The 19767-nt window shown below is 47.7% G+C and overlaps 2 protein-coding genes and 1 pseudogene across 12 annotated transcripts in view; 1 reads left to right on the top strand and 2 right to left on the bottom strand.

Moving 5' to 3' along the window:
* Positions 1–2452: 2452 nt before the first annotated feature.
* Positions 2453–3354, bottom strand: LOC147796950 (uncharacterized). Its single transcript, XM_087145122.1, has 2 exons — positions 3112–3354; positions 2453–2902 (listed from the first exon to the last, which is right to left on the bottom strand). The coding sequence occupies exons 1-2, from the start codon at positions 3352–3354 to the stop codon at positions 2453–2455; spliced, it is 693 nt and encodes a 230-aa protein (XP_087001248.1).
* A 1676-nt stretch (positions 3355–5030) lies between these two features.
* On the bottom strand, positions 5031–7245 carry LOC147796949 (uncharacterized; annotated as a pseudogene).
* Positions 7246–17612: 10367 nt separating this feature from the next.
* Positions 17613–19767, top strand: part of kctd9 (potassium channel tetramerization domain containing 9) — a 189986-nt gene continuing 187831 nt past the window's right edge. For all 11 annotated transcript variants that reach the window (XM_087144849.1, XM_087144853.1, XM_087144852.1 and 8 more), the window contains exon 1: positions 17613–17796. The gene's annotated coding sequence lies outside the window, so the exon portion shown is untranslated. The remainder of the gene's footprint in view (positions 17797–19767) is intronic.

Raw genomic sequence — 19767 nt, 5'->3', positions numbered from 1 at the left:
AACCCGCTAACCATTTTCGTAAAACATAGATCTTAATTGGTGTTGAGGCGACGAAAGGAATTCCCAGAAGAAACCGTAGTAGCCAGTGTTGAATGCTTGGCGTGCTCCGTAGACATAGCAGTCTGATTGGGTTTATACTTGTGCCACCCAGAGTGATCAGGGGGCTTACGAACTTGATTGCCCTTACGCCAGCAGTAAGGTGAACGGACAGTTGTCGACTTCCCTAGCTTGCAAACTGCTGCCCGTGGCCCTGGTAGAAGTTTGTACTACATTTGCGGGCATATTTGCCTGCGCGGTAATGAACCCCCAAATGAGGTGGTTTTAGGCGGGAGGTAGTGAGGCAGGAGGCCTCGGAGTGAGGTGAGAGGCAGGAGGCAGGAGGCGGGTAGGTCGTGGTGAGAGGCGGGTGGAAGGGTCGAAACGCATGGTGCGAGTACAAGCAGGGGAAAGGATGAACCGACACGAGGTGCCTAAAACCAACCGGAACTCGACTGAATTCCTTGAGTGGTCAACGGGCGATATAGCGTTTGATATAGTAATTTATTGTTACAGCAAATCTCAGAAACCTCCTCTGTAGTTAATCAGTCAATTGGCTTAGCGTGTACAGAATCATTAAGCATAACTGTCCCTTCACTCTAAATCTCGTACCTTAATAACGTGGTGCATAAGACGCTATCTTGCATAGAGTTCGTTTGATGGGATACTTGGCGGTGCCCTCTTCCAAGGCCCAGGCGTTCCTTAGCATGACGGCGGAGCTTACTTTGACCTTTCTCACGAACAGGGAGGCGTTGAGAAGTACCACTTGGTAGGTGGGGTCGGATCCGGTGGCCATCAGACAGAACGAGTCGCTACTCCTGATCAGTTTCAGTTTTAGATCGACTCCGTTCAGCACGTGCTTTTCCTGGAAGAAAATGTCGCTGTGTAGCGGTCCGATCATGTGATCCAAGTACTCATCCCCAGAACCCGGCACGAAAAACTTGATCGGTCCGCCGTCGTTGATGGTGGAGATGGGATAGAACTCTTCCCACTGCCCCTTTTCGATGCTGGTCTGCGTTGGTGGAACGGAGAATAGGTCCACTTCGGACTAGATGCACTCGCAGGACTTGTCGTGCAACAGCGACATGGTTTTGAGTTGCTGGAGCGTGCGAGGTAGTTAGTCAAAGATGTCCTTCGATCGCTTCCTTCTCCTGCCGGCCGAGGAGGTGGCGCATCTGGTGCCGGCTTTCCCTTTTATAGGTCGTCTCGAGAGGTGGGAGTCCACGCCGCTTATGGCCGTGTGTGCCAAGTTCTGCCCAGCGGTTTTGAGTCTGTCCCTTACTGCCGATTTAAAACCCTTTCCCTCAAGGGCATCCCGAGCGATTCCAACACCGGTACGTAGGGCCTCGCGGCCCAAAGTCTTAGCACCCTGCTTGATGAGAGGCATGGTGGAGCGGAAAAGACCGCCCAAAATTCCCCGGAGACTGTACCCTCTCTGATTTCTCGGCCCGGTGAACACCGGAAGACCGCGGCCAACCTGACCCAAGTAGTTATCCTCGTAATGCTTGACGATGGGGCGATAATATCCGCTCATGCTGATCACTGTGGAAAGGTGGACCGCCGCCTCCGAAAGTGGAGCTTCACGATGACTCTTCTGCTCACAAATAGAATGGGCTAACCGATATCGTCCCTTATATCTGTTTCGATCGTGTCCACGAACTTGTGCCTCAAGGGGATGAAGTGGGGGCTGTCGTAGGTTTTGGTCACGATGCTGCCGTACTTGCCATCCACGTTCACGATGCGCAGCAATGGGGCGTGCGTGTCTCCCACGGTCTGGTACTCGACGACATTAGAGTAGAGAAACATCGAATAAAAGGGCCAGAGGTCCACGACTCTCGCTCTCTTTACGGTCCCCGTTACGGTCGCTCCATCGTGGAAGCTGAGTAAGTTCGCCAGATACCCCAACAGTTTGAGCACTACTCCGTGACCCTTTTGATGATGACCTTTTGAATGTGCTTGTTGTAGGAGAACCTTACGAGACCATCGTGATCGACGGGTGGTTCAAAACTTGTTAGTAATTCCTCGGGCACCGCATAATACCCCTCTGGAAGGTGGTGAAAGTGAAATCTGGAATCGGCTTGTCCCCCCGAGCAGGCTTACAGATAGCCCTCGGTCACATTCATCCAACAGAGCGGGTAAGTCGCTTCAGACAAGGCCACCTCCCAATCCCCGTCAAAAGACAGTGGAGTTGGCAAACTGGAGAAGAAATGGCTGAGCTTATTGTTGGGGTGGACGTCCATGGAGCTATTGCTGGGAAGAGTGACATAGAATGAATCCGCCATGGCTAACCGGTACAATGGTGACCACATCCAGGGGCGGTGGCGTTTTAAAGCTTGTGCAGCCTTGTCACCCAGCTGTTAAACTTGTCGGGGTAGCCCAGCCACTTGACGAAGTACTCCGTCGTTCCTCCGCGTTTTCACTTCCGCAGTACCCTCTCCACCCCGTACAAATCGTCCGACTTGATCACCCGTTGCAGCTCGTGTCCGTAAAAAGTGCCGTCCAAATCATCACCATCGAAATCTTTCAACCGGTACACGGGTGGACGGCGCGGAAGCCGTGCGCTGACGGTAAAGAGTTCGGTGGTCCAGCCTGGAAGATACCCCTTTTTAAAGGATCTTGCCGCCATGCTGATTCGTACCGGGTCTCCCACGTCGAGGGTGTAAGAGGTCAGGCGGTGTGTGGAGTCCACGGCGTCGTACAGGGTGTTCCGTACCCGTTTGGCATTTTGTTCGTTTGGCAGAGCGTGGAGGTAGGCTCGACCGTTGGATGCCGTAAAGTATTTATACATCTTGGTCTTGAGGGTCCGCACTGGCTTTAGTCTCGTGTGAGTGGTGAAGCATGAGATGTTATGCTTCTCGAGGAAAGACTGGAACAGGCGGTAGGTGAAGTCCGTGCCGTTGTCGGTCTGTAGCGCTATGGGTTTTCGAATTTCAAAATTGTAGCGAAACCCTCGACGAATGTTGCGCCGGTTTTACTCTTGAGTGGAACGGCCCAGGTGTACTTAGAAAGGACGTCGATGCACGGTAGAAGATATTTGAAATTGGAGTTGAAGCGACTAAACGCCCTCATATCTACCAGGTCCGCCTGCCACTGGTAGTCGATGCCTCCGACGATGACTCTGTTCCGCTTAAAGCGCTTCCGGACCGGTTTGTGCAGCGTGTACGTGGGTTGCTGACTCAGCCTGGTTCGAATCTGCCGCCGATTGACGCCTATGCCGGCCTTTCTGGCAGCGCGGTAGACAGCCTCCGTCCCACCCAACGCCACTGGGTGTTGGGGATCGTTGTAAATCCGTTTCAGGTACGTCTGGTACGGTTCCATCGTTGAAGCCCGTGTTCTGGATGACCACGCTACCGCGACAGCATATGTACCAACAGCGAACTCTTCTTGCGAGCTGTTTCAGTCAGCAGCCTGACTTTGGCAGACAACGGTCCATGGTGACAAAGTCTAAAATGATTGTCTGCGGGTATTTCCGACGTATTAATACAGTGTCCGCTCAAACCTCGGGAACCGGGTTTTTGTTCTCTTTCTGCGGGGCGTTGACTTGAGATGACTGGCCTCCGCAAACAGCCTGGGAAGATCGTACGACTCTTCTTCGGCTGGTTCCTCACGCAGGTGTACATTTAACTCGGCGTCCTTGTCAGGATCCAGCGCAGACTGTTTTCTAGGAGATGCGAGCGGCATGCGTTCCAGCTGGGGTGGTTGCCCGTCGTTTTCTTTTTTCTTTGTTTCAAGCGTCGTGGTCAGGGGCGCTGTCCTCTGTTTATTTAAGTTCATGTAGCGGTGCAGCGTCTGGTGGTACAGCTGGGTTTTGTCGTCGTCCGAGAGATTTTGTCTATAGAGGAGCTCTCTCATATCAGTGTCCAAGCCATGCACTACTCGTGTGGTAGGGGTCTGCTCCAATCTTCTGGCCGACTGTAACTTCGCAAGGGTTTCTAGCGGGACGAGAACCATTTTCTTGACGTGCTCCGTGTTTACTTGAACAGTAACCCGCCCAAGGCGCTCAGAACCGGGGTGAGCAAGGCTCCGAGGAATCCGCCCTTTTGGCGCAAGATTTTCTTTTTCTTCGGCGCTCCTATCTTTCTGTCACTGAGGATCCGCAGGTGACTTTTTTTTCCGCCGGCTTAAGTCGAATGTTCAGAGCGCACTCGCATAAACAGTGGAGCAATTCTCTATTGGCCCCTTGGATAATGCCCTGTTGCTGCTTGTCACTACCCCGGGCCAACACGTGGAGGTAGGGAGCGTTGTGACGCACGCGCCCCGACATCTTCGAATGAGCACGGTCGTTTTTAATCGCCCGCATTTATACCTTCGGCACGTAAACCACGGGATATTCTCCAGGCAGAATATTAGTCCTGAGTCTCATGGTCCCGGGCGTATCTGGTTTCAGGTCGATGAAGAGGTAGCCGTACGGAACGGAAGTAGCGTCGTGGTAAGCCTCTAGCATGTATTTCACCCTCGTCGGGTACATCTGCCTCGCAAAGTAGTTGATTTGCGAGGCGTCTCTTGGGTTTTTGAAGACAATCAAGTAATGCGCGTTCAAACTGATGGTGCGCATTTCTTTACCCTTGTAAAACAGGTTCTGCAGAATAAGGACGACGGACAGGTTCCGGTGGTGACTCCCTTTAGTGAACAGTTCGGTAACCTTAGCATTGTTACCGCTTTCGGACGTGAGGTCATCTATCACAACCAGGTTTCTCTGCTTCCGGTCAAGGGTCTTAAGTAAGTCGTCAGGATAGCCCTCCACAAATCGTATTTGAGGCACCAGACTAGCCAGATGGTCGTAAGCATCTTGGTATTCCCCGTAGCACCAAACGATGTTCTCCGGGGGTGGCTCGATGAGTGTATGTCCTTTGGCAAGAATCAAGCGCTTCACGGACTGGGTTTTCCCGCTTCCAGTGGGACCCGCTATCACAGCGGCGAAGGGGTGCCTCAGTCGCGCGTCCATCGGGCAAAATGGACCCGCGCGTGCGGACAGGCGAATTTATAGAGTTTGGCCGGTCATATGTCCAGGTAGGTGGTGGAAACGCCATCGTCCGCTACCTTTCTTCTCAGGTAGAGGTAAGTAAACGCCCTCTTGACCTGCTCAAAGGTGTACATGGAACCGTCCTGCCTCATTCTAAACCCGCGGTTGACGCCTTTGCCCACCACCTGCGTATCCAACGTTTCGAGGTATTTCCGTTTGGTGATGTTATTTGAAGCTTTATTGAGACCCTTGAAGCTTATCTTGTCTTTGGCACCGAAGCAATAATAGGTTTTGCCGCACAGGGCCACGATTCCGTCTCCTTCCCATTCGACTTTGAAGATCCCAGGCGTTCTCTTGTCGTAGGTGGGATGGGCGGGAGTATCATCGCGTGGAAACCAGTCCAATTTTTCTCGCTGGTACTCTGCTCGCATGTTTGGTTTCACGACATTATCGAGGCACTTACTAGATATGGTCAAGTAAGCCGAATCCTTATCCATCTCGCATAGATGGAAGTCTGCGGTGTCGACGAATTTCAAGAGGAAGTTGAAGTAGAGTTCAGTTCCAACTCGTACAGACTGTCGTCTAGCTGATGTATCGCTCTAAAGTGCGGGCTGTTGATAAGTCGCACCGCTTCATCGTCGTTGCCGCATATCCGCATACCCGATGCTTTTCGTGGTTCGTCACGGTCTTTGCATAGGCGGAGTTTCCCAACAGTTTCATCGTGTCGGCGATGATGGCCTTCGCTGGGTCGGCATCCCCGTCCCGCCTGGCGTCGCTGACGGCCTCGCCAAACGGTCGAAAACACGGATATGATCTATATTGAATCAGCTGATAGACGCGAGTGACTCGGAGTCCGTGCTGGAGATACCATTTCAGCAGAGGGGTAGCCAGTAACATCCGCTTACCGAACATGCTCCCGATGAGGCTGCGGCGAGGATTTTCATAAGTCCTTCCCTCTCCGCGTATCGACGCATGTGCTCTCCGATGTCATCGCGGCAGATGTCAACGTTCTTAAAAATGGGAGGTATTTCGGCAAACCTGTCTCGGAGATGCTCCGGAACCTCGATGTCACATTCAACCAGACCGAACAGTTCGTCGTTGACCACTCCCGCCAGGATGTGATTCTGGTCTAGGCTCTCTTTCTGTAAAGGTAGCCGTACGGTTTGGACAAACTCTGCCGCGTCACGATTTGTCGACAACACCTCCAGCCAGGCGCATTCCCATATCTCCACCAATCTGTGTCCCCGAGAACGGATATACTCCGACATTTTTTCGGTCTGCTCCCTTAATTCGTCACGCGACTTCTTCCTAACGGCGTTGGTATCTCGCGGGTTCAAGTGGCACCGGTGACTGTGCCAGAAACACCCGTGAAACTGATAGACGGTGTTGGTGTCTTCGCAAAATCCATCCACGGGAATGCGCCTGGGACCGATGCGCTTTTCGCCGCGGTTAAGCTGGTGGCGGATGAAGATGCCCTCGGTTCGTGCCATCCATTCCAGCCACTCTGCTGCTCTCACCGAGAACTTGTGGCTCGGTACTGGCCTGAACCCTTCCTCCTCCCTCCTACGGAGAAAAGTTCCTACCGGCATAGGTTGCATCAGGGACCACAGGTAGAGGGCATTGGCGTCAAAGCCAATGATATTGGCGCAGGTCTTGGGTCCGTTGCGGATCAGAGTCTTGTCCTTTTCGTGGTACCTGTGGAACACGATAGACGGACCACCCACGACGTTTTGCTTCAAGAGATAATACAGGTCCTTGTTCTCCCAGTCGATGAGGGAGAAACTAATGTCTCGCGGTAACGTCAGAAACAGGTAGTTCAGGGACAGGCCGGGCACTAATATCGCGCATTTTAATGTGTCCATTCCCCGCGCCCTGTAGAAGGCAAACATCCTTTGCACAGCCTCAAGGAACGGGGTGACGTCCAGATTATTGTACCACACCAGTAAGTCGCGCAACGTCTTCATGCCGCGATCTCGCCAGCAGTGTTGGCAGTGCCCGTACTCCTCATCAGAAATATTGGCCCCTTTTAACGTGCTGAAGAAGGCATCGTGCGGTGGGAGCTGCGTTTCGTTCAGTTTGTCCAGGCTGGTCATATTCGTAGGGAAAGAAACGTTTGGTGTGAGAGCAGTCGTACGCCTTTAAGAACTTGTCGTAGGAATAGCCGGGGCCAAATAGTTGGAAATGTCCAGGAATTTCAATTTCCGCGTTTTCAGGCACATGTAAGATCCAGCCCGCTTGGTTGTCATTCAGATCTCGTCATCGGCAGCCAGTAACCATCTGTGCAGGTGTTTCGTTATGACGTTGATGACATACTTCCTGGAGTTGTATCCGATGACGGGAATTTCGCTCTGGTAGTCGTCCAACTCCTGGCGCAGATTCTCCAAGTAGCCTATCATGGGAAGGGCCTCGTCGTCGAGGTAGTATTCATCTTCTAGATCGTGGATGCGAGTAAATACACCCTCAAACAGGTACAACATGCGACCATAGGCCTCGTCACCGATCTGGTACAGGTAGTCCAGCATGTTCTTTACGAGTTTGGCCGGATCGCCATCCGTCACGAAGCATTTTGCGTCTTCGAAACGTGAATGTTGCTGGCTACACTAACGCTGAGCAGTTCGTGGCGGTCGCACCAGGTGACCTTTCCGTCGCGATCTCTGTCTCAAGGCAACTTTTGGAAATAACTCGTAATCGAAGGTGGCGTGGTAGGGAAAAAATTCAGATCGTCCTCGATGTCAATACCCACTTCTGCCGGTTTGTCAAAGACCGACTCGTGCAGGGCGTAAACACCGCCCGGAAATTGTGCCTTACATTGGCATCACACGTGGGCTCGTGGCGTTGGAGGTTGAACGATTTGGTAAACCCATCCTACATTACCGACACTCGAACAGACGGCTATACGCGTTCACATCGGCGATGTATGAGAAGTGGTTAAAGTACAGGTTTACGCGTAGTGTGGTCGGGTACCTCTGAAATGAACGGCGCACTAACTTCACCTTGGCACCTTGGTTCGCGGGTGGCTCCGTTGTCGGCAGAGAGAGGCTGTACACCTGGAGGTTTACCTCGAACAGGTCTTCCGCCGTTGCCAGATCGTCCAACGTCACGCCCTCAGTGATTCGTCGTTGCATCTCCCCCTCGAAACGTTTCACCAACCGTTTCGTCGGTGTTGCTAGCGCATCCAGAGGCGCTCAACGGTGGCGACCGAGACATCGGAAGAAACACAAGTACTCCGTGTACCTCCCCCCGCAATGGGCGTTGTGCGTGAGACTGTTGAGGCCGGGGTTGTTACGAACGTAATGAGGTAGGGGTCGGGGCCCGATGTAAAATTGCGGCATTTTGTTTACGTAAATGGCCGCGTTAGTCAGCGTTACCACGGTCCATTTGGTATCCAGTCTCTGCTGCTGCAGGTACTCCAAAACGTCCGTGTCTTCCAGACGGCGCACCAATCCGTCGGCATCGTCTCGGTTGGCGACGGTGACTGCGGCGAGATGGATGAAAATACCGCAAATCTCCCGTTTCCACGTGGCGCAAGATGAACCCGAAAGAAATGTTCACTTTAACCCGACACGTCAGTCTCTGAAGAATACTGCGCACGATACAGCGGTAGGATGTCTCTGGCCGATTCATTCGCACGTTATAAATATCCTGCACCGCCCGGTCGACATGATGTTGGGTTCTGATCGCGGGCCAGTTCCGTCTGTACACCAAGTCGATCGCAGGGTCTTCGTTGTCCCCCGTTCCGTCCTGGAAATCAACTGGTCGTTAGTGAGCAGGAATGAAGACCAGTCCGGAATACTTTCCCGGGAATAAGCCTCGATGTTCACCCTTTGGATACTGTCGATGAAGCGTGCGGCAGCTCGAGGACTTTCAAGAGAGATGGGGGGGGCTGGCTCGAAGTGCGCTTTGGTGACGTGACGCCTCACTGAATCGGAGCGGGCAAACGCCTTTCCACACACGGGACATCAGTGCTCTATTCTGCCGTCCCCGGCGGAAGGGCAATGTTGGGGCGGAAGAGCGTGCCAGAGGCCACGGCCGGGCTGCTGGTCTTCATCACCGACGGCAGCGGGACGGGGATGTTGGGCCGGGTCGGCCATTGCCGTAATGTTGGGCTCAGGCTTGGTGCTCCGGTGACACTGACACAGATGGCACCGCATGTTTACCCGTCTCTTGAACGTTGCGTCGCACTCGGGACAGGAAAATCCCTTTGTAGCGTCGTGCAGGTTGGCGTGACGCCGCATAGAATCTCGTCGGGTGAACTTCCTGTCACACTCTGGGCACTGGTAAACACTGCCCGGTGTCTTGGCATTTTTTCCCTTGGAGGTGATGGAAGAAACTGCCGTTTTCCTGAAACGTCTTGGGTTCTGTACGAACAGAAAATACAAATTTAGAAGCTTGAGTAACGGCGTCAAACTCTCAGCCACTATATACAGGAGAGGGGAAATTACCAACCGGGGAAGACTAAATAAAAACAAATATATCTATATTAATATGTAAAACCAACCAACCAACCAACCAACCAACCAACCAACCAACCAACCAACCAACCAACCAACCAACCAACCAACCAACCAACCAACCAACCAACCAACCAACCAACCAACCAACCAACCAACCAACCAACCAACCAACCAACCAACCAACCAACCAACCAACCAACCAACCAACCAACCAACCAACCAACCAACCAACCAACCAACCAACCAACCAACCAACCAACCAACCAACCAACCAACCAACCAACCAACCAACCAACCAACCAACCAACCAACCAACCAACCAACCAACCAACCAACCAACCACCCAACCACCCAACCACCCACCCACCCACCCACCCACCCACCCACCCACCCACCCACCCACCCACCCACCCACCCACCCACCCACCCACCCACCCACCCACCCACCCACCCACCCACCCACCCACCCACCCACCCACCCACCCACCCACGGACGCACAGTTACCAACCTGGAACACGGAAAATATGTACTTACAGTTTCAAAAATCTCGTCCTCGCCTCTCTTGCTCTCCTTCCACTCGCCTTCGGTACTCAATTTCTTGATTCTCCCCCCTTGGAGTTTAAGAGAAGGACGGCGTCAGACCCGCAACTGCGCTGATGCTGTAGATACAAAAATGGTACGGCGGAGTAAGTCATCACGTCACCAACCTTAGACACGCCATGGGGAGGGAGGGGAAAAACAAACAAAAAACAACAACAAAAACGAACAAACGAAACCAAACAAACAAAACACAAGTGCAAAAGTTAGCTATGACACCCACTTGGTGCTCACTGTATTAAGAATCTCGTCCGCGATTTTCTGAATCTCCTCCAATTCGCTGTTAGTGTAGTTGGGCCTCTTCCACGGTTGAGCCGGCGTGTCTGTCATTCTCATGATCTGTTCTATCTCGCTGTCGGTGTAGTCGAGACTCTTCCATGGCTGCGACATTTTCGAAGTTACGTTTGAGTTAGGTTTACGTTTAATCGATTATTTACTTATGTATTTATTTTTCAGACACTGAGTTGGCGTGTGATATCCCCTTTGCACGATCGCAAGTGCTTATATAGGGGTGAGCACAGCACGCTGCACACGTACATACATGTGTTTATGTATTGGATAGTGTAAATTATGATTGCGGGTATTAGAAATCCATGATGAAGGCAAAGTTTGTTATTTTTTTCATTTCTCTAACCAAGAAGGACTTTCACCTCCGTCCGGATGTATTGCCGCCCTCTATCGATTAGGATTATTACTTATCTTGTACTTGTTAGTTTTAATTTCCTCGTTTTATGAATATTTTAATTTAATGTTTATTTTTTATTGCTTAATTTTTAATTTTGTTTTATAACTCCTTTTACTTTGTTTTAGTAATTTACAGTTAATTTAGTTTTTGCAGCGCTTTGAGATGTCATTGACATGGAAAGCGTTTTTAAATAATTCATTGTTATTAATATTTTTATCGCTCTCGCGTATGGGACAGCGACCACGGATGCGGGTGGATGGCGCTGGGTATGGGTAGCATTAATGAGCTTCTATTGTCCGGGCGGACTGGGGTGCGCGCTGGCAGCGTTAATGAAGTCCAATTGTCTGGGCGGGCTTGGAAACGTCCCGGTAGTATTAATGAGGTTTTAATGTCAGGGTGGACGTTAGACAGATGCGGGAAGGCATTGCGTTATCATCGGTCGGACCATACACGCATGTACAAGATGTGGGTCAGTGCGGCTGCCCTTGCGACGGTCAGTTTTGGGCTTTGATTGAACGGGCGGAAGTGGCTCGATGCAGGTGCCCTTGAAATGGTCATTTTGTGAGGTTTTATTATCCGGAGGCATTGTCAAGGCTAGATCCCCCGGTTCAATGAAAGGTTCCCGGAAGACGTAAACAGCCCATCTCTTTGTACACGATAATCAATTTCTTATCAGGCAGCTGGCTAGGGCTTTAGTGGAAGATAAAGACGGTTAGATGTTCTAGCTAAAGTTTATTAACGACAGCGTATTATGCACCACGTTATTAAGGTACGAGATTTAGGGTGAAGGGACAGTTTTGCTTAATGATAATGTATACGCTAAGCCAATTGACTGATTAACTATAAAGGAGGTTTCTGAGATTTGCTGTAAAAATAAACTACGATATCAAACGCTATATCGCCCGTTGACCGCTCAAAGAATTCAGTCGAGTTCCGGTTGGTTTTAGGCACCTCGTGTCGGTTCATCCTTTCCCCTGCTTGTACTCGCATCATGCGTTTCGACCCTTCCACCTGCCTCTTGCCGCGACCTACCCGCATCCGCCTCCAGCCTCTTGCCTTACTCCAAGGCCTCCCGCCTCACTGCCTCCCGCCTAAAACCACCTCATTTGGGGGTTGCATTTCTCCACTTAAGCTACTCTAGCATGACTTGCTACCGTATCTGGCGTTAAAACTTTTTGGAATTTGTTTGCCTGTTAGCAATACTTCTTTAAATCTACCATTGGTTTTATAAAACGGACCTTCACCCACTCTGTGTTCAAAATTTTCATAATCAGGTCTCGGTACATCAATTTGACGGCAATTGTGAAAGATTTATAGAATTTGTCTACTGTGGGATTAGTTAAAAATGCTGTTCTTCCGCTCGTTCTAACGTTTCATCTCTGGGTTCTATCGTGTCTAGTTTTGACCCTCTACAAATGGCGTTTCTTGAACTTGAGTAGCTGGCGGTGTTAAAAAGTCATTCCATTCTAGGTCTTGATCATTATCTTCTTATTGTTCTCCTCCTCGATCCAACAGAGGTATTTCTCCCTGGTCAAATCCATTTTCTTCTATAATAAACAGTTTTTAACTACTGGGTAAGCTTTGGGGCAAGCTGGATGGCAATATGCCTTGCGCCACGAGCTAACCTTGTGTCATTAACGCGCCATTGGCGACGGCAGTCATTTTAGCCGCGTCCTCTACCGATAGCCGGTCCAAGTCGGGTGGTTTAATTTTAAGCAGTATTTTACCGAGCATGACATATCCCATTAAAATAACGGTAACTACAGCACTGTGATATACCGTCTTGGCAATCACGTTTACGTCTAAAGCTTTACTCATATTTTATTATAGTGGGATGTCTCTCTTGGGGTAGTGAGTCGTCATCATAAATAATAGGAGTCGTTGGACTGACTTATACACACACAACTGTTTTATTCCGAAGAATTATTTACATCTTCTCCATATTTACAATAAGCAACTGCTACTAGTAAGGCTGAATATTATTCAAGTACTGCTCATCCAAATCTGAGCTATTTATTTGGGAGTGATAGAAAGGTTGTTCATATCGGAGCTATACACTCACGAACGGTCAGGGAATTATTTCTCCAAAGCTGCCAGCTCGGAAATGATCGATGCTGACCGTTGGAACTGGTCGCTTTATATAGACTTTTGGGCTGCGTCTTAGCCAATGGGAGCACTGGATTGGGGTGGTTATGAATAATTCATACAAGTAGAAAGTCAATGGAAGAAAAGTCTATGGGGATTTTGTACACACTTGGTCTTCGCTGACTTTGGAAGCGGGAGGGTGAAAGGCTGTTCGTGGGTGAGCTACGGGGGACTTGGTCAACGAGGGAAAGGAAAGCGTGAACCTTTCTCGGTACATTTGGTAGTGTACAACACTTAGTCTCTGGATGGCTAGGAAATCTACACGTAATTCTTACGAGGTAAAACTGAAGGTGAGCGGAGGTAATTGACCTCGCTGTGCCGTGACCGGACACAGGCTTTCGGTGTGTGGTTTGGCGGGACACATACGGTATGAGTTGGGGGTCTGTGTGGGTCGAATGTACGGGTTACATGTGCGATTGAAAGTAGGATCGACTCCAAGCATGGAGGAAGGAATGACTAAGTTGGAAGTGTGCTTCGGAGTTGCGGTTCAAAGCATGTTGCAGCTTAGAGCAACGGGGTCGCGCGTGGAATGCAATGCGCTGCTATATAATCCGTATAATCTACGTGTAGATGGTCATTGCGCGCTCGCTGTGGGGTAAGTGGTGTGTGCAGTAGCGTGTACCCTCTAATCTACATGCATAAAGGGAACTGTTTGTGGGAGCGTAACAATATAGCGGGTTTTTAAATTTACTCCATGTCTAAAATTTCTTGCGCGGATGCGCTCGCTGTTGCATGGACGGGTACGGGTGGCGTTCGTGGTTCTGTACTGTTGGCGCGGGATTCTTCTTTAAAAACAACGCGAGGGCGATTCCGTCGATCAACAGTCCCCCTAAAATTACATGTCAGTGATCTGCGTAGATTTTGGTTTTTGTGAGGGATTCAAGCTAGGCAGGCTCACCGACTTTTAGAAGGGCGAGTTGATTTTCATTAGCTTATGTTCCGGTAAGCGCTTGCCTTGCTCGACTCTTCTGGGGTTCTTACTCTTGGTGACTTTCTACACGTGCGTCTTGACCGAACTCGATTGTAGAGTTGGTGGAATCTTGGGTTGTTCTGCTACCGTCTCTGTCGACATCTTTTACCCTATAAGAACTCTTGTTGATTGTTAAATTTTTGGTTGTTATGAGCGCTGCAACCAGAGGCGATAGGTAAGCGTCATATTTGTTGCAAATTTCACTTAAAAAGTGTCCCATCGTCTGACCATTAATGGGGTCGTCATTTAAGTCTTTGGTCAAGTCGTCTTCTAATTTTAAACCGACGTTGAACCCTAAAAGGTCGATAGGTGTGGCTATGCCTAAAAGTCAAGCATGTAGACTCGAAATCAAATTGCCCAAAGTTTTAACAATCTCTTTGCCGAATTTAATCGTACAGGTTGAATAATTTCTCTTGTTCAGCCAGAGTAAGCGCCTCTATGTTTTTGATATTGTAATCCTTGCCGAGATATTTTTTTTATTCCCCCAAAGCCACGACTGAACAAAGGCTGTCCTTAATGTTGGCTTTTGGTTCACAGGCTTGGGTGGATGCCGGTTTTGCGCTTAAAATTGATTTAATATCATCCATTTTAATTTGGTTGAACGCTATTTTAGCACATAGGTACTCGTACGTGTAGTACGTTAAATTTAGGGCAATAACAAATTGAACAACTAGGTAAAGGTATTCTAACTGTTATTATTTACAACAAATAAAAAAATGCTTGAACCAAGCTGCATTAGCCCAGTTCAAGCAATTTCAAACAAATAATAACTAGTTTATTTTAGTTATTCAGCTGCTATAAATCTGTTGATTTTTCAATCATGTCAAACTTTCTCATTTGATTGCACTTCAAGCAACAAAGAGCACAATTCCATTTAACGTGATCGAACGAGTTGTCTAATCGTTCAATCGTGCCTAAATCAGATTTATATTTTGAAAATTGTAATTTAGTATTACAATCGCTGTAATAACAATACTCGTCGTTGTCTATTAATTCTTGCAAGAAATCTTTATCGATAAATTGCTTCTAATTATATCGATTGTTTTCTCTGTCGCTTTGGCGGTAGGTGTATAACCATTGGCAAATTGTAACTTTAATTGCATCACTGCAGCCTCTACAAATATTTCTTTGTTTTTTATGCTGGCATATGCCAGCGCCGTAACAGTCAATGCATTAGAATCTTAGTTTTTTATGTGGGCATGTACCAGATCCATCGCAATTGATGCACTTTGCCGCCTGTGTTCACATCTGTTTCTTTCTTGATATATCCTTACTTTTTCAATACAATCGTTACAAGTAATATTGTCTTTCCGTTTATCTGTACTTCAAAATTAGACGGGTCATTTCTTTTTTCACTTATTGCAAATCTGAGTTTCTTCGGCCATTGTTAATAGTAAATATTTTTTCACATTTTTTACATCAAAGAATAAGAGACAGGAAGTTCAGTCGCCAAAATAAGCTTGTTAAATTTAACGTCCCTCAAGTGCCTTTTGATTGCTTCTCTTTTTTCATCGGGAGCAACATTATTCTCATCCAGCGCTTGATCAAAAGAATTTTTATCTTTCGTGTAAAACAGGGCCACCCACGCGGTCTGCTCGCGATAGTCTTTCAGATTCGTGTTAAGTTTTTGACTTGACAACCAACAGCTGTGATTAAAGTGCTCCCACTGAAAGCCATCCTACTCAACATACAGGTGTTGCCTAACTTCGTCTTTTTCCTGTACTTTATGTGCGAAGAGCAATCGTCGATAATAACGTATTTACGCCATCAAATGCCTTTATATATAAGTCCAAGGCTTCGTTCAAGTTGAGTTTCTCTCGATCTAAATCGCATAAATAAACATTTTCATCGGTATGTATACCCACAGGCGGTCTAAGTACGTTATGTTCTTGCTTAGAGTGGGGCAAATAATCACAATCGCCTCGAATGCGAACCTGTACTCCCGTTCCAATAAATCCAATATCCACTGGGTTTTGACACTCCCCGTTTCCCCAACGATTAAAGCGCAGTGCGGATTCTTATACATGCTCATTTTATCTTAAACGGGATTTAATAAACTAAACTTTTAAAGTTGCCGTCTTCCACGGTCACCTGTGCTCCATTATCAGAAACACGTACATGAAGAGCGGCCCCGCCTACTTCAGGTAGCCAGCCATGTCCACTCCGTTAGGTTTAAGTCTTTTACAACCACTCGACCCAACTCTGTGTTCGAATTGCCAAAGAAGTTGAAAATTTCGTTCCAATATTGGTACTCAAACAATCCCTGCAAAAACAGTTGGTTGGGTTTACCCTCGACTGTTACACTGGTTTCTGTAATGTGCGGGTTGGAAAATCCTTGCGGGTTCTTTACAGCGGGATCTTTAAACAAAATGTTTATATTCCACAGCGTATATGACTTGTTGACTTCTTGCTTTTCCGCGAGTGAATCCGCTCGAACAAATAGTATTCGTTGCCCCTGTGCTTGGCGCGCAACGATTGAGCCAAATCTCGGTTGGTCAGGACTTCGTATTCCAATGTTAGTTCCTAAATGGCATATTCTGCCGCAGTGTTTGTCGACTTGACCACCTTGTTGTGGTTGTTGAAGGTGAGTAGGTACGTTAGCGGTTCTTTTAAACCCGAGGGGTAAAAAGGACCGTGATCCGTCAGTAGTGGGACGTCTAATGGGATCGCGTACCTGTTTTTAAAAGCGTCGGCAATCGCCTTGTCTCTACCTTCATTAGTCACGTTGCTTTTGTCGGCTGCGTCCAGGCGGTATGGTTAGCTTTATTTTAACTTTAATTTTTAAAGCCTTAACTTAAAAAAAGCTTTAACTTAAAAAACATGGATAAAGAAAAGAACAAAGAATTCTCAAGATTGTTTTATAGTGCACATGGCTATTGGAAAGGTGAAAGCGCTGTAGATCACTTGCACAAAAAGACGGGCACAGATAAAAGCGCGTTGAGAAACTGGTTTTAAAAGCAAGCCCGCGCCTGGGTATGTGCCCGGGCCGATGACTTTCATCCAAAGGGTAAAACTTTACTACAAATACGCGCTGATGGTAGTCGACGTGGCTTCTAGATACAAAGAAGTTGAATCTTTAATAACTAAAACGGCTGAACAAGGGACCGATGCAATGAAATAGATTTACAGTAGATCTCCTTTTACTTGGCCGAAAATAGCAATGGTACAGATTCCGGGTCAGAATTTAAAGGCGAGTCTAAAAAGGCGTTTGTCAAAAAGAAGGTTGAAATTCAAGTAGGTGAACCCGGTGTTCATCGATCGCAGGGAATAGTCGAAAGGTTAAATAGAACTTTGGCCGAACGATTGTTTGGTCATCAGTATGCACAAGAAATGTTAAACGTTGGAACGCGTAATGAGGAATGGGTCACATGGTTGCCTCAGGTCGTAAAATCGCTAAAAGAAGAAAAGAAAAGAGCGTTTTCGAAACGAGTGGATTCGGCGGAGGCTTTAGTTTCGCTGGTTCCAGGCAGAGCTCGAACGTATGGTTTTGAATGTTGCTTCAAAATGGCTCAATACTGGATACTATCAGTCCCAAATTCGGGATTTATAGAAATATTTCTATGATCCCTCCTGATTATTGGTTGTCTTATTGTAAAAATCTCGTGGGATCACAAAATATTAATGACCTCGCGCGCAGAAATTCAACCATTTAGTGGAATGCATCCGTAGCCGATTACACATCTTGCGCCGCTCGGCGGCGCTTACACTATCTTTTGATGTACGATTGATACAAGTCTATTGTAATAGAGATTGGGGGCGCGCTTTACGCACGCAAAAAGTTTTCAGCGTTAGCCCTAGTCTAGTCCAATTTTGACTCGCAGTGAACCTGAAAATGTATCTTTACATCTAGACACCTTTTGGCCATTTCAGGAGTGACATATCGGAACCCAGCAACGGATAACCAAGGGCAGGGAGACATTGAAATAACTGTTAAAGAGATACACGGTAGGTAATGACTGACACGGTGAAGGATATTTTCCAAGTTTCGGAAAAATTAGGCCTAACGTGCGTGACCGTATAGTCTCCAGGTCCGTTATTTCGCCACTTTCTGTCAGACTGAAACCAATCAGACAGGGACCTGGCGACTGTACGGTCACGCACGTTATTAGGGGTCTGCCTAGCCCATGTGGGCTCCCTGACCGTTCTACGTTATGAAATGAAGACAACGTCTAACCTGGGCTCGAGGGGCCTTCCGAGCCCCACTACTGGTGTGGCACGGACTCTCACTCCCGATCCATCCAATTGAATAGGGCTGTTAGTAATGCCCCAACTGTAGCATCAGTCCCAACTAGAGTACAATCCAGCCCAACTATAGCTCAGATGTCTGTCATGCATGTGCCCAGCATGTGCCAAAATCTCATATTGCTTATGATATCATGTCATGAAGTGCCATTTTTAGATGAATTGTGTCAAGTGTGAGATGTATAAACTTAGATAAGCTTGAGAAATTTTCTACAGAAATTGGATGTAGAGCTGCAGTTGGGCCAGACGTTATAGTTTGGGCATAACTAGCCCAGGGTGGACATTATCTACATAGCATTGTGACCAACGTCCAGGATAAAAAGTCCTCCTACAATGCGCGATTCGTTAACGATGTACGTTCGATTGTCTAGTACATAAACTTGTACATGCATGAAATGCATGGCAACAGACCACCCCTTACGCATGCGTGGAAAAGCTTGGGGTGTGAAAAAGTTGCAGATAAGGCCATGTGCGAAACGCACTTCCAAAGCCATGGCTAGGTCTGTTGTCTGTGCGAAGACCTAGACCCAGCTCTATAAAACATAACTGACAGAATGTGGGGCATGTGAATGCCATTTCATGCATGCACAAATACATTTACTTACTATACCAGAGGAATATAGGTCGTTCATGAATCACAATGGAAAACATGGAGTTTTGTAAAATTTCCTGCAAAAGAAGTTGTCCGCGGGCATATTTAGTAATTTCAACACGGCATTTATAGAATTCGGGATACAAGGCACTAGGCCTGTGCCGGGTACCCGCCCGTCGATTTCAAAACCCGGTTCCATTTTTCCGGGCCGGGTACCCGTAAAAAAGTAAATAAATTAGGAACAAACATTCATGCATAAAATGTCTGTGAAATTTCTTACTGAAGGACAGACTTCATGGAAAACCACCGTGCCGATGAAAACCTGGTCCCGCGGTCATACATGAAACTTGAATTCGGAGATCGACAGCTAATTTTGTTACCCACTCCGCCCATTGCACCGCAAGTTGTTTTCCTAGTTCCGGAATTTCCTAGTTCACAAGAGCGAAAAAACCGCTAAAATTCACGGGCGATAGGTCACTCGCAACGTGTGATTTTAAATATTTCTTTAAATTGAATAGTCATATAAACCTTTGCATCTAATGTCCTCTTAATCAAAATGACTTTTTTAGAGTTTCCGTTTTTGTTAATGTAGCGAAAACTGCAAGCTTTTCCCCCACTCTCGGATCGCGTGGCGTTACCACGCAAAGTCGTTGCGAACTCAACTACACAGGCGCAGCAGAAATGTATGTGACGTAATGGGTTCGTCAACTGTGCGGCGCGGGGAGGATAACGTTGATAGCTCACTGTACAGTTTAAAAGTCGAGTCAAACCGCACGCAATTTTCAATTTATTAGAATTCTTATTTTTCATCTAATTTTCTCAAAATTAAAAGATTCCCTATTAGAAAAACAACTTTTTACAATGGTTTTGGCTGAAAATGGATTTTTCATGTGGTTACTTTTTATTTGTGAAGACGTTTTTGTTTCGATCCTAAACCGATCCAGAACTAGGAAAGGTGTCATCATCACTTTCGTCGATCGATCCTGTGAATCTAAATATAAAAGCTTAGATTTTGGAAAAAAAAATTGAAGTATATCCAAAACACAAAGTTGACTTCTGACCATATTTCACTCGAATTTGAG

Source organism: Acanthaster planci, linkage group LG13 (genome assembly GCF_054643075.1).
Source record: "Acanthaster planci isolate LZ-2023a linkage group LG13, COTS_SCS, whole genome shotgun sequence".
NCBI classification, from domain to species: Eukaryota; Metazoa; Echinodermata; class Asteroidea; order Valvatida; family Acanthasteridae; genus Acanthaster; species Acanthaster planci.
This window is presented reverse-complemented; position numbering and strand designations above follow the sequence as displayed.